Source organism: Topomyia yanbarensis, chromosome 2 (assembly GCF_030247195.1).
Source record: "Topomyia yanbarensis strain Yona2022 chromosome 2, ASM3024719v1, whole genome shotgun sequence".
NCBI lineage: Eukaryota > Metazoa > Arthropoda > Insecta > Diptera > Culicidae > Topomyia > Topomyia yanbarensis.
Genome location: NC_080671.1, coordinates 287,208,683 through 287,222,591, shown reverse-complemented (window position 1 = coordinate 287,222,591; position 13,909 = coordinate 287,208,683). Strand labels below are relative to the sequence as shown.

The window sequence follows — 13,909 nt, the reverse complement described above, 5'->3', positions numbered from 1 at the left end:
AATTTGTTGAGACTTTATTGTAGTCATGAATATTAACCTGAGAAAATTCACCATACATACTTCTTGGACGATATACCGTCAAAATTATTTTAACAAATGTTGCGCTGTTTAACGTTTGTAAAACTCATCGAAGATACTAAACCTCCGAAATTGGCGGTTTCAAAATGATGCTATCTTGACCTTAAATTACTGTTTTTAAACATTTGACCTATACATAAAATTGGTCATACAACAAAAATCAAATGCTCATCAAAATCGATCAGAACCTGCTAGAATCGAATGGAAATCGTCATTTTTCATAAATTTCTCTCTACATTCGGAAAGTTCCATAATAGTGTTTACAGTCACACGCATGATGTGGGGAGTGCTCTTAAATCAGGCCACGACATAAGCCGCCCACCAAATTACGTCTAGGAATTTCCACGCCATTTCGTCCGGGCACGTACTCGTCGTCCTCCAAAGGGATGCGCCGGACTCTTCTCACATCCCGCCGGGTAGTACCGTTTGTCGTCTTAATTTCAACCACCCTAACGTGTTCGTCGGGCCATGGGAACACATCCACGACTCGACCCATTGGCCATTGCTTGGGTTTTTCGTTGTCGGTGACTAAAAGGACAAAATCACCCACTGAAAGATTCCGTGCCGCTCGCTTCCATTTCGTCATACGCTGAAGAGATAGTACGTACTCGGACTGCCACCGAGATCTGAATTCTTGGCTGACTCGTTGAACATACTGCCTATTTAGGGATCCAACCTCACGCTCCAACTGGTTTATCTCAGGAACACTGTTTAGTTGGCGCCCAATGAGAAAGTGCGCCGGCGTGAGAGGTTGTGGCTCGTTGGGATCATTGGAGAGTGGAGTGATCGGACGAGAGTTCATGCAGGCTGCTACTTGTGCGAGAACGGTACTCAGCTCCTCGAACGTGAAACGAGCGTCACCTCCGAGCTTACACAGGAAGCCTTTCGCAACCTTGATGCCAGCTTCCCACAGTCCCCCGTGGTGAGGCGACCGGGCAGGAATGAACATCCACTGGATGCCTTTGTTGGTGAAAAAAATAAACAATCTCGTCGTCACTCTCTGTTGTGTTGATCTGTTGATATAGTTCTCGAAACTTCCATGCCGCTCCCCGAAGGTTAGTAGCGCCCTAGTAACAATTTAGGTTTTAATGTAGTTTTATAGCCACTCATAAAACTTAGATTGCACTTGTAGCGTGCTATAAAACTTCAATTGTTACTTGGGCGTTGTCCGAATAGATTTTGTTTGGTAATCCGTACCGACTGCTAAAGCGAGTGAAAGCGGCGATGAAGGCAGTCGTGCTGAGGTCGGTAACTGCTTCTAAATGCACGGCTCGCGTTGAAAAGCATACGAACAGGGCGATGTAGCCCTTAGTGGCCGCAGCACCACGGGTTCGACGACCGATGATGTTGACGGGCCCAGCGTAGTCAATGCCGGTGATGGAAAAGGGTGGTAGTGGCTTCAAGCGGTCCTCTGGAAGCTGTCCCATGAGCTGATGAACTGGTACAGGCTTCGCTCGAACGCATTCAACGCATGCTCGACAGATCTTCCGGGCTGCACTCGTCCCACGAGTGATCCAAAAACGTCTGCGTACTGCTGCCAAAAGCGATTGTGGACCACAATGAAGTTGCGCATGGTGCTCGTGGTGAAGAACAAGTGCAGTGAGAACTGAATTGTGAGGCAACAAGATCGGATGTCTCGTATCGTAGCTGAGATCTGATAGTTGCAGTCTGCCGCCCACCCTGAGCAGATGATTTTTATCCAAGAACGGTTTAAGTTGGCAAAGAGAGCTGGTGCAATTGACGTCACGATTCTTATCAAGTTGGTTGATCTCCTTACCATAGTGTTGATTCTGAACGTGCCTGACGAAGATTTGCATTGCGTTATCAATTTCGAGCGGCGTTAAACGGGATTCCACTCTATTGGCTCGGTGGCGAAAGCGCAGTGTACGAGCGGTGATGCGCAAAAGAAGCTGCATATTCGGGTAGTACCTGTTCAGCATCTCGTCGAGAAAGTTGTTCTCATAAACAGCTAGATACACGGTTGTTGCAATGCGTTGCTCCCTATCTACCTGTCGTTGCTGAGCAGCATTAAGACCAACAATGGGCAGGTTGTCCCCACCATCATTAGAGCCGCACCAGGTCGGGCCATGCCACCAAAGCGAATTCTTAATTATTTTGTCTGGCGAAACTCCTCTTGAAATCAGGTCGGCTGGGTTATGGTGCGTGTCCACGTGTTGCCAGTTGATTGCAGGAAGATGGGTGGTTATTTCTGCCACTCGATTGGCAATGAAAGTCTTCCACCTTGAAGCACCACCAGCAATCCATGCCAGTGCCACCGTTGAATCCGAATAAGCTCGCATTTCGTGAAAGGACAATGCGAGTGCGGTCTTCATGTTCACCATCAGTCGGGAGAGGATGACAGCTGCACATAACTCCAAACGGGGCAGCGTTGTTCGTCCGTTGCCGATCGGTGCAGTCCGAGATTTCGCACACAAAAGATGCGATGATGTGTTACCGTCGTTGTCAATGGCTCGGATGTAGATGCACGCTCCCATGGCTCGCTCGGATGCATCACTGTAGCCGTGCAGGTAATATCGCGATGCTCCCTGCGTGCCGATTACTCGACGAGGTACCTGCAATGAATTGAGATCGGAAAGGCTTTGCACAAACACTAACCAATGTTGAACTAACTTACCGGGGGGAGTTTCATCCCAGGCCACCTTCAGCTCCCACAATTGTTGCATGACCATCTTTGCTTTCACGACGATCGGGGCCAATAGTCCAAGCGGGTCGAAAATACTGGCGATTTGAGAAAGCATGGTCTGCTTAGTGGGCTGAAAGATCTTGTTCGGTATGTTTGAAAACTGGAACTGGTCGCTGCACGGCTGCCAGTGGATGCCGAGGGCCTTGATAGTGCGTGTATCGTTGATTTCAATCGATGTTTGCATTTCGAGGTCGGCGGCTGGAACACCGTCGAGCACTGCTGCGCTGTTTGATGCCCACTTCCGCAAGTAGAATCCACCGGAGGCAAAAATCGTTGATAACTGCTGTCGTAGTAGCATGGCTTCTTCTTCGGAATCAGCGCCAGTCAGAACATCGTCCACGTAGGTTCCCTTTTCTGCTTTCTCAACCGCCGTCGGATGCTATTGTCTGTGCGATTCCAACAGTTGCTGTACACATTTTGTCGCCAAATACGATGCACTTTTGGTTCCGTATGTGACAGTATTCAGCCGATACTCGCTTACCGGTTCATCGCTCGACCATCGCCAAAGGATCCGTTGAAAATCACGATCCGCTTCGTGGATTTCAACCATACGATACATTTGTTTTATATCACCGGTGACCACAAATGCCGGCAAACGAAACCGAAAAAGAATGTTGACCAACGAGTCTTGTAGAACGGGCCCGGCCATAAGCACGTCATTAAGTTATTTAGTGCTGGTCGTCTTCGCTGAGGCGTCAAAGACGACGCGACGTTTTGTGGTAGAACTGGCTTCTTTGACTACACAATGATGGGGGAGATATACGCTACCTTTGGGTGCTGGGCACTCAGCAAGCGTCATATGCCCGAGTTCGAGGTACTCCCGAAGAAAGGCATGATATTCGTGCTTGAGTTGAGGGTTTCGATGTAATTTTCGCTCGATGTGGCTCAAACGTTTCTCAGCCATTTGCCTCGAGTCGCCAAGTTGACTCGGGGGGTGCAGAAATGGTAACCGAACTGTAAACTTCCCGCTGGCATCACGAACGGTATGTTTGAGAAAATATTCTTCGCACAGTTTTTCCTCCTCACTGAGATGAGATGAAGTTTCAACGTACTCCTCAAGCTCCCAAAAGCGTCGCAATTGCTGGCAAAGGTTTTCATCAGTTGACGTCAAAAAACACGTTGAAATTTTACTCTGCGGCAAAACGCTGGTATCTCGATAACGACCAGCAACCACCCACCCTAATTTGGTGTTTTGCAAAGTGGGGAAGCTGTCATCGGTGCTGAGGGTAATTTTGCCAGGTTCGAGCAGCTGAAAGAAAAGTTCAATGCCGAGCAGGACGTTGATCTTACCAGGGCGATGAAACAGAGGATCAGCAAGGTTGATGGAGGAAGGAATTGGCCAACCGTCGATATTAGCTTGCTTTACAGGTAGTGTTTTAGTGATCCTTTCTAGCACCATACATGGAACGGTAGTGCGATAGTCCGAGCATCGGGATGCAATGATAATTTGCACGCATTTGTCTGCGTGTGCAGGAGTGGATGATATTCCTTCTAAGTCCATGTCTGCTTCCACCAGATCCAGGCCGAGTTCGTTAGAAAAGCTCTCGCTGATGAAGCTAACTTGGGACGCGCAATCCAAAACAGCGCGACAGGCGTGTGGTCGTCCGTGTTTGTCCAAAACGTTGATGGCAACAGTGGCAAGCAGAACATTGGAGGCATCAATATTAGTGGCTAAATCAAGGGCCGAAATCAGCGATTGGGCGGCCGGATTACCACTAGCATGAGCAGTGTACGATTTTGACGGAGTTTGTTGAAAATTTGGTGGCTCAAGAGCGTTGTGCAGCAGGGTATGGTGGTGTAAACCACATTTTCTGCAGTTTCCAGATTTGCACGTTTCACCGGGGTGCTTCCTCAAACAATTGCGACATAACCTTTGTTTGCTGACAGTAGCTAATCTTTCCTCGGTGCTCATGTGCATGAACTTACCGCATTGGTAGATTGGATGTGATGATTTTCCGCAGACGTCGCAATTTAACGATGTATTGGTTGCGACGAAAGTTGCGGCTCCTCTGTACTGTGGTTTCACGGGAGGCTTGTAGGTAGCAACCGTCCGTTGCCTTGCTGGGTGTGCTGATTGCAGAGCAAAGCTACGTGATTCGATGAAACTGAGAAAAGATTTTAGTGTGATCTCCGCTTCTGGCATATCAGCCGCCCTTTGACACCATAGCTGCTTAGTCTCATGATCCAATTTTTCTACAAGAATGAATAGAAGCCACGTGTCGCGATCCTCCCTGTGCATGGCTTGAAGGGCTCGAACGACCTCGTCTGAAACGTCGTGCAATGAACGTAAGCCGTGAGCAGATGCTGATGTCAAGGCTGGTTGGCTTAGAAAGCGTTCAATGTGTTTGTGAGCAATTTCGAGCGGCTTGTCGTAGCGTGATCTCAGCTTTAGCAAGGCAGGCGCGTAATTTGCGTTTTCAATCTTGAGGTGCGAAATGAGCGAAGCAGCCTCACCAGACAGATTAGTCTTAAGGAAATATAATTTTTGACTATCCTTTAGCGATGGATTTTGATCAACCATGCTTTGGAATAGATCGATAAAGGACTGCCACTCGAGATAATTACCACAAAATACAGGCAAATTCATTCGAGGCAACTTTAGGTCTGACGACGGCATTTGCGCTGGAGTAAAATTAGGTGCCGTAGAATTTTCACCAGATACGGGCGCCATTTTAGCAGCCATCATGCGAAGAAACTCGGCCTGTTGTTGAGCGAGTTGATTTATAACGTCATTTTGGGACGACGAATGTATTTCTGCAAGGCTATCACGATTTTTAATATTTTTTAGAATCTTTAATAAACGATTTTTCAGCGTGATATACGCCTCTTCGAATTGGCACAGTCGCTCAATGGCGTCATCATACATTTCGTCGTTCGTACTAGCATCCAAAATTCTTTTGTGCACTGAACAATAAGCAGCCCAAATATCATGGAGCGCGTCCAATTCTGTTTGCACATCGACTTTTTCAGCCGTTTCTGGCTTGAATTTTAGCACTGAATCGGACACGCGTTTGAGTCGCGGCTCAAGTGATTTTCGCTCACGAATGAGCTTTTCCATCGTCATTAAATTCGCGCACTAAAGTTCACTATAGACACCTTTGTTCTCACAGTGTGATTTTGTACGATCACTGTGTCACGGATTAGCAGTACCACTAATGGCCTTTTCGGCGAGAAACGGGGCCAACGCACACAACACGGAAAATGATCGAGATAACGCGGTTCACGACGAAACTCTTCGCGAATCCGGTTCGAAGGACCATATGATTCTGTGAGGTCCAAAGCGATAGCGAAAAAAGGGCTCGTTTCGGTATGAAAATATCGGTTAACGTACAACGATGGGTTTTGTTTTACTAAGAGAGCGATTTTTATTTCCCTTCCCCTTTTATATAATTCAATACAAGTGCAAAACAATTTATATCTGTATATATAGAATGAAGTGGTACAATTTCCATAATAGTGTTTACAGTCACACGCACGATGTGGTGAGTGCCCTTAAATCAGGCCACGACAGGTGTTAAACCCCAAAACCTTCTCTTGGCTACGCCGTTGCTTGGAGTTATTTATTTCGCTTTTCATTTTCTGATATGTTTCAGATCGATCCGATGGTTATAAGTTAGAAAAATTGCAGTCAGAAGGTTCGCACAAATGAACATTTTTGTACTGATGTACAAGTTCCTTCCAGACAACTTGGAAGTGTTCGGTGATTATTTCTAGCTGTTGTAGATAGTAAAATGAAATGCAACATTCGTTTTATCGAAATAATGTTTAGCTTATTTCAATGGATTATTACTATATTGAACAATAAATAGGCGACAAAGAGTAATCAACAAACAATAAGCCATAACTTTTAAAGTATTCAAAATAGATATTTAAACTCTTTAGTAAAGTTAATCGCAAAAGAGCTACAAATTTGCTGAAGACATCATTTCGATATAATCACTTCCAAGAAAATTTGTGAAAATATCTCACTCATAGGGGGATTAATCAGCAAAAGCACAATACCAAAAGAAAAGGCATATTACCTCCATTAAATTCTCCGAAGATACTATTGACCTAAAATAAGCCGTTTTGGCGTTAATAATAGATTACATGTTTTTGGTCATATTTCTGGCAATGGAAAATGATAAAACGTTTTTAATCCACCTAACAGTGTGATGAGACATTTCTTATAACTCTTATCACTCTCTTCGGATACTATATCGTTTGAGAACATTTAGAACTTGATGCTTCGCGATGTTTTTGATAACACATACTACATGGGATAGTGGCAGGACTCAGAGAATCGCTCAAATCAGCATAGGACAACATCAGTGCTAGAAATCTCAAACCAAATCAATGGGAAAGCGAAAAAATAGCCCATAAAATAGACATACCAACGAATTATTGTTAATGCTCTGTTAATAAAATATCTATATTGTGGTGGGAAAACTGAATTTTCCTAAAGGGGTTATATATTGAACTGATCCAAAAAAATCGAAATTTGTTTTTTGAATCGTTTCGCAGTTTATACTTTACTCAAATTTCCAACGCGACTGAGAACTAAATTTTTTTTAATGAAGTCGCAGCTCCTGATATCACGCTATCTCTGAAGTGCATGCGTGCATAGTTTCAAATTTTACTTCGACATCGACTTTTTCTAAAGATGACTTCCCAGTAGTATCCTTGATTTGAATTATTATCGCTAATCCTAATGCCAAAGAACAAATAAAAACCTCACGAAAACGAACCGTTCGGAAAAATCATCATCATTACTGGAATTTTCATTTTCACGAAACTTTTCGATAACCTTCCGTCACTTGCGTTAATGCACTGGGTGCACAGTGCTCTGAAAATCTAGCGAAATCGTCTTAGGGCACCAGCGGGTCTGTAAAGAATACTAAAAATTAATTTCTATTCCATAATTTTCAGTTCAGCAATTCGAGAGATCGTGCTACGTTGTGAAGCGATGGTCACTATTTATTAAAAAATCACGGTTAAATAAAAAATAAAACTATTAAAAAATTTCAAATAGTTTATAATTTTCATAAACTTATTAGGCAAAATTGTTTAATAAGCTTTCGTAATATTATGTAGGAAAAAAGCTGAAAATTTCAGTATTTTCTCTATCTGCAACATATAAACCCTTAAGTATACCAATTAATTGGTATACGAATAGGAATGGGGTCGCCAAATTTTGGAAGAAGTCTATAAAATAACCCCTTGAAGGCTACCTAAAAATTGTTGTAGTTCGATGCAATAAAAAAATCTCCAAAAAAGAAATGTATCTATTAATGTGAAACACAGTGAATAATACATACAATAAAGATTAATTTTTATCAGTCTCATGGTGTATTTTAGGCTGACAAAATGGGGACAATGACTAAATCGGGCAATTTTTTTTCTTTATAATAAACTGAAGCTGTTAAAATATTCTTCTCGTCACTTGATGTAGTCTGATAACTATTTCTGATTATGATGAGCTTTTTATTTTCGCATATTTCGCATATCTTCATGATAAGGAAAACATTGTCAAGAAAGGATTTACTCGAATTCAGTCTTGTTCGTCTGCTAGAGCCCATCAAACATATATTCATATTTGGCTGATAAAATCGGGGTTTCAATGTGTTATAATAGATATTCAGCATTCGAAGAAGTTTCTTGTGAACGAGTGTAGAACGACTTTGTCTCTACTTACTTGAAATCAGCGGCGTAGCCAGAAATTCGGTTTGGTGAAAATCGATCTTACTGTCCAAACGGCATAATTCCGAAACCGTAATTTTTGAAGTTTTAAAATTATGCAGAATTAATTTTTCAGAAAATAGTAACAGAGTTCGTGTCTTTAGCGAATTTGTTGAGACTTTATTGTAGTCATGAATATTAACCTGAGAAAATTCACCATAAATACTTCTTGGACGATATACCGTCAACGAAGTTTAACGCTTGTAAAACTCATCGAAGATACTAACCCTCCGAAATTGGCGGTTTTAAAATGATGCTATCTTGACCTTAAATTACTGTTTTTGAACATTTGACCTATACTTATAATTGATCATACAACAAAAATCAAATGCTCATCAAAATCGATCAGGACCTGCTAGAATCGAATGGAAATCGTCATTTTTCATAAATTTCTCTCTACATTCGGAAAGCGTTATCCTCGTTATTAATCATATTACGTTTTCGTCTCAACTCGACGCATTCCCAAAATAAAAAACCTGTTTTAATCCACCTAGTGGTGCAATTGTGCTTGTCTCATTTGTCCAGACTACTATTCCATGGCTGGTTATGTTCAATACAATGGTGGAAATGAATATTACATGTTCAGTACGATTTGCACATACATACAATGGATCGACAGCCACGATCTTGAGATACTATGTGATATTGAAACATCGCTTGAAACCAGCGGCGGATCATGGAGAAAGATCCGGGAGGTCCGGGTCCTGCCAAAAAATTTCAACTTGTTAAGAAATTTTAAACTAGTTTTAATTTTAAAGTAGCAACCCCTCACTGCATACCCCCCCCCCCCTCGGGCCGGTATAATTGAAGATTTTTAGAGTGATTGCATAACCTTTCTATATGAGAAAGGCAAAAATGTACCAAAGTCTAAAAAAGTCAATTTTTGTCAAACATCTCAATGTTTCATGCATTTTAAAGTCATTTGGCATCAAAAATACAAATTTGATTTTGAAAATTTTTCATTTCAGTTTATATGGGAATTTGCTGTGTGATTGCACTCTTCAACTCGTAACTCCGGAACCGGAAGTCCAATCAATAAAAATTCAATAGCAGCCGATGGGAAGGTTGTACCTTTCATTTGAGACTAACTTTGTGCAAATCGGTCCAGCCATCTCTGATTAACAGAGGTCACATTTTTTTCCACATACACACATACACACACAGACATTTTCCAATCTCGACGAACTCAGTCGATTGGCATATTACACTCGGAACTCCGGGTCGGGATTAGATTGACGAATTTTAGAGTGAATGAGAAAGGCAAAAACATTTTTAGCAAATGTTGAAAGTTATGCATTTTTTTGGTGAGCAGTTCTATGTTTCATATACATTAAATCAATTTTAACTTCGCTTCCTATTAAATAAAGACCTTTATGACTGTACATCTCTACAAAAGCGAGATCAATTTGAAAATAAATTTGGGTGTGTTGGGGGGGGGGGGGGTTGTATTGTCTTAAACCCCGAAACCTACTCTTGGCTACGCCGTTGCTTGGAGTTATTTATTTCGCTTTTCATTTTCCGATATGTTTCAGATCGATCCGATGGTCATAAGTTAGAAAAATTGCAGTGAGAAGGTTCGTACAAATAAACATTTTTGCACTGATAAGTTATCAAGTTCCTTCCAGACATCTTGGAAGTGTTCGGTGATTATTTCTAGCGGATGTAGAAAGAAAAATGAAATACAAAATTTGATTTATCGAAATAATGTTTGGCTTATTTCAATGGATTGTAAAATAAATAGGCGACAAAGAGTAATCCACAAACAACAAGCAATAACTTTTAAAATATTCAAAATAGATATTTGAAGTCTTCAATAAAGTTATTCGCAAAAGTAAGAGCTACAAATTTGCTGAAGGCATCATTTCGATATAATCACTTCCAAGAAAATTTGTGAAAATATCTCACTCATAGGATTAATCAGCAAAAGCACAATACCAAAAGAAAGGGCATATTGCCTCCATTAAATTCTCCGAAGATACTATTGACCTAAAATAAGCCGTTTTGGCGTTAAAAATAGATTACATGTTTTTGGTCATATATCTGGCAATGGGAAATGATAAAAATCTTTCGTCCGCATTTAATGTTAAATATATCTTTTCATAATAGTCCGATTTCAACAATCTATAGCTTGTTCGAAAGGTATTCGTTAAAGCTGTCTAAAAACATATAAATTGTTAATCTGTATTGTCAATTTCGGCAGATAATTTAAAAAAACTGTAAAAAACGCCATTTTTACGCATTCAAACATTCATATCTTGTAAACTAAACATCAGAATCAAAAACAAATTAATAGCGTTCATACTGTTTTTTAGTTCTTTCATTTAAAATTGGTTTGGATAAGATCGGTTCAGCCATTGCTGAGAAACACGAATGAGAATTTGTCCGTTACATACACACACAGACACACACACAGACATTGTCCCAAATCGTCGAGCTGAGTCGATTGGTATATAACACTCGGCCCTCCGGGCCTCGGAAAAAATCTTGAAAGTTTGAGCGAATTCTATACATTTCTTTTATAAGAAATGTAAAAATCTTTCGTCCGCATTTAATGTTAAATATCTCTTTTGATAATAGTCCGATTTCAACAATCTATAGCTTGTTCGAAAGGTATTCGTTAAAGCTGTCTAACATATAAATTGTTAATCTATGTTGTCAATTTTGGCAGATAATTTAAAAAAAACTGCAAAAAACGCCATTTTTACACATTCAAACATTCATATCTTGGAAACTAAACATCAGAATCAAAAACAAATTAATAGCGTTCATACTGTTTTTTAGTTCTTTCATTTAAAATTGGTTTGGATAAGATCGGTTCAGCCATTGCTGAGAAACACGAATGAGAATTTGTCCGTTACATACACACACACAGACACACACACAGAGACATTGTCCCAAATCGTCGAGCTGAGTCGATTGGTATATAAGACTCGGCCCTCCGGGCCTCGGAAAAAATCTTGAAAGTTTGAGCGAATTCTATACATTTCTTTTATAAGAAATGTAAAAATCAAGAAGCGGGAGCGCATGTTTGCATCGTTGAAGCGGCATGCTCAATTCTTGGATGCCTACGATTCGGAAACACAAAGCGGGCAGGTTCAGAGTAGGCTGGACAAACTGGAGAAAAAATGGGAGGAATTCGAAGAAGTTCAGGAGGAAATTGCCGGGTTGGATGAAAAAGACGAATATGAGGAGGAAAACAACAGGGTGTATGCAAGGTTTGAGAACCTTTATTTTGAGTTGCGAGCAGCTTTGCTGAGTCAAATTGCCCCTTCGATCCAATTTGCACCAAATTTTGACACCAGCGTTGCGCGGAATCACAGCTCGATTGGATTTCATTCTGGAGTACGTCTGCCGCAGATTTCATTACCAGATTTTGATGGAGATTATCGAGGATGGCTATCGTTCAAATCTACGTATGAATCTCTCATTCATGAATCGGCGGAAATTAACGATGTTCAAAAATTCCATTATTTGAAATCAGCATTGAAGGGAGAGGCGGCAAAGCTCATCGATCGTTGACGATCACTGGCGGAAATTATGGTATAGCTTGGGCTACTATAACCAAACGATATTCCAACGAATACCTGCTCAAGAAGCGTCATCTTCAGGCTTTGATGGAATTTGGATATTCCATCATATTCCATCGATAAGGAATCTGCTGCTGCAATTCATGGATTAGTTGACGAGTTCGAGCAGCGTTTAAAAATCCTCAAACAGTTGGATGAAAACACGGATAGTTGGGGTGCGCTGATAGTACATTGGATGTGTTCAAAATTAGATGGGCAGACACTCCAGCTTTGGGAGGACCATGCTGCATCGGTTGATGTACCTACTTTTGCTGTTCTGGTGGCATTTTTAGAGAAACGAACACGGGTTTTAGATGCTGTATCATCGAATGCGATAGAATGCTCCAATGCTCTTCAAAAATCTACATTTAAACGTCCAAAATTAGCGGTTCACGCTGTCACTGGTAACGAGCGGGTCGGCGCAGCTTGTCCATGTTGTGGTGACAGTCATTATATGGCGCGATGCGCGAAGTTTTTGAGTTTGAGTCTCAAGGAAAAATTGGAGTTCGTGAACAGCAAACGATTGTGCAGTAACTGTTTTCGAGTTGGACATTGGGTACGAGAATGCAACTCAAACTTCAACTGTAGGACGTGCGGCAAAAAACATCATTCTTTCATTCATCCGGGTTTTCCACCCAGCAACGGCGGGTCTTCTAGCAACACAGCAGGTGGACAATCTTCACGGAAATCCGATGCGCAAACAGCATCAGCAAATGTTGCGACGAGTGGAGCAGAAGCAAACGAAAATGAAATTTTGGAGGACGAAGCAGTTGGATCTTACAGTGTTGGAACGAAAAGGAGTGCATCCAACGTGTTCTTGTCTACGGTTGTATTAGCAGTACGGGATCAGCATGGTGAAAAGCAATTATCTCGGGCCCTTCTTAATAACGGTTCGCAGGCAAATATTATGAGTGAGCGGTTGTGCCAAATGCTGAAATTGAAACGGAGGTCGGTAAATGTTCCTATTTGTGGGGTCGGACAGTCGGAATCGAGGGCCAAGCATGCAGTCAGTACAATCATCAGTTCTAGAGTGACAGAATTCTCGGTTGGGGTGGATTTCTTGGTGTTACAGCGGGTCACTTCTGAACTACCTTCGGCTAGTGTAGCGGTTTCGCATTGGAAGATTCCAGATAATTTGCGAATGGCTGATCCAGAATTCAACACCAGCAGTCGGATTGATTTACTAATTGGGGCGGAGCATTTCTATCGGTTCTTGTATGAGCGCGAGATGAAACGAATTTCATTGGGCCCGGGACTCCCAATTTTGGTGGACAATGTATTTGGTTGGGTTGTTTCGGGCAAGTGTGTAAACTCTAGCAATCAATCAGTTAATTGCTACATGGCAACTGCATCGGAAAATTTGGAGGATATACTTGAACGATTTTGGAAAGTGGAAAGCTCTGGAGCGAAATCCGGAGATAAAAAATCAATATCACGCCTTTGTGAAGGAGTACGTGGACCTAGGGCATATGAAATTGCTAAAGGAAGAGGAGTTGAATGCAGACATGGATAAAGCTGGTAGTTTGAAAGGCTACTACTTACCCCACCATGCAGTGGTGAAGGAGTCAAGCACTACAACAAAAGTGCGCTTTGTGTTTGACGGATCTGCCCGAACTGATAGTGGTTTTGCTCTAAACGATGCGCTTCTGAAAGGACCGACGATTCAGGATGAGTTATTAAGTTTGCTGCTGCGTTTTCGGAAGCATGAAGTCGCCCTCGTCGGAGATGTTGAGAAGATGTACAGATAGATACTTTTACATCAGGATGATACTCCTTTTCAACGTATTTTATGGAGATTTTCTGCGAATGAGCCCATCGAAACATATGAACTGTTAACGGTTAC

At 41.7% G+C, this 13,909-nt stretch overlaps 2 protein-coding genes across 2 annotated transcripts; both read right to left on the bottom strand.

The window, feature by feature from the left end:
• Positions 1-370: 370 nt before the first annotated feature.
• LOC131680400 (uncharacterized) lies at positions 371-3,080 on the bottom strand. Its single transcript, XM_058961115.1, has 2 exons — positions 1,276-3,080; positions 371-1,145 (listed from the first exon to the last, which is right to left on the bottom strand). The coding sequence occupies exons 1-2, from the start codon at positions 3,078-3,080 to the stop codon at positions 371-373; spliced, it is 2,580 nt and encodes an 859-aa protein (XP_058817098.1).
• A 366-nt stretch (positions 3,081-3,446) lies between these two features.
• Positions 3,447-5,840, bottom strand: LOC131680399 (uncharacterized). The gene has a single exon (XM_058961113.1). The coding sequence runs from the start codon at positions 5,838-5,840 to the stop codon at positions 3,447-3,449; it is 2,394 nt and encodes a 797-aa protein (XP_058817096.1).
• Between the last annotated feature and the right edge of the window lie 8,069 nt (positions 5,841-13,909).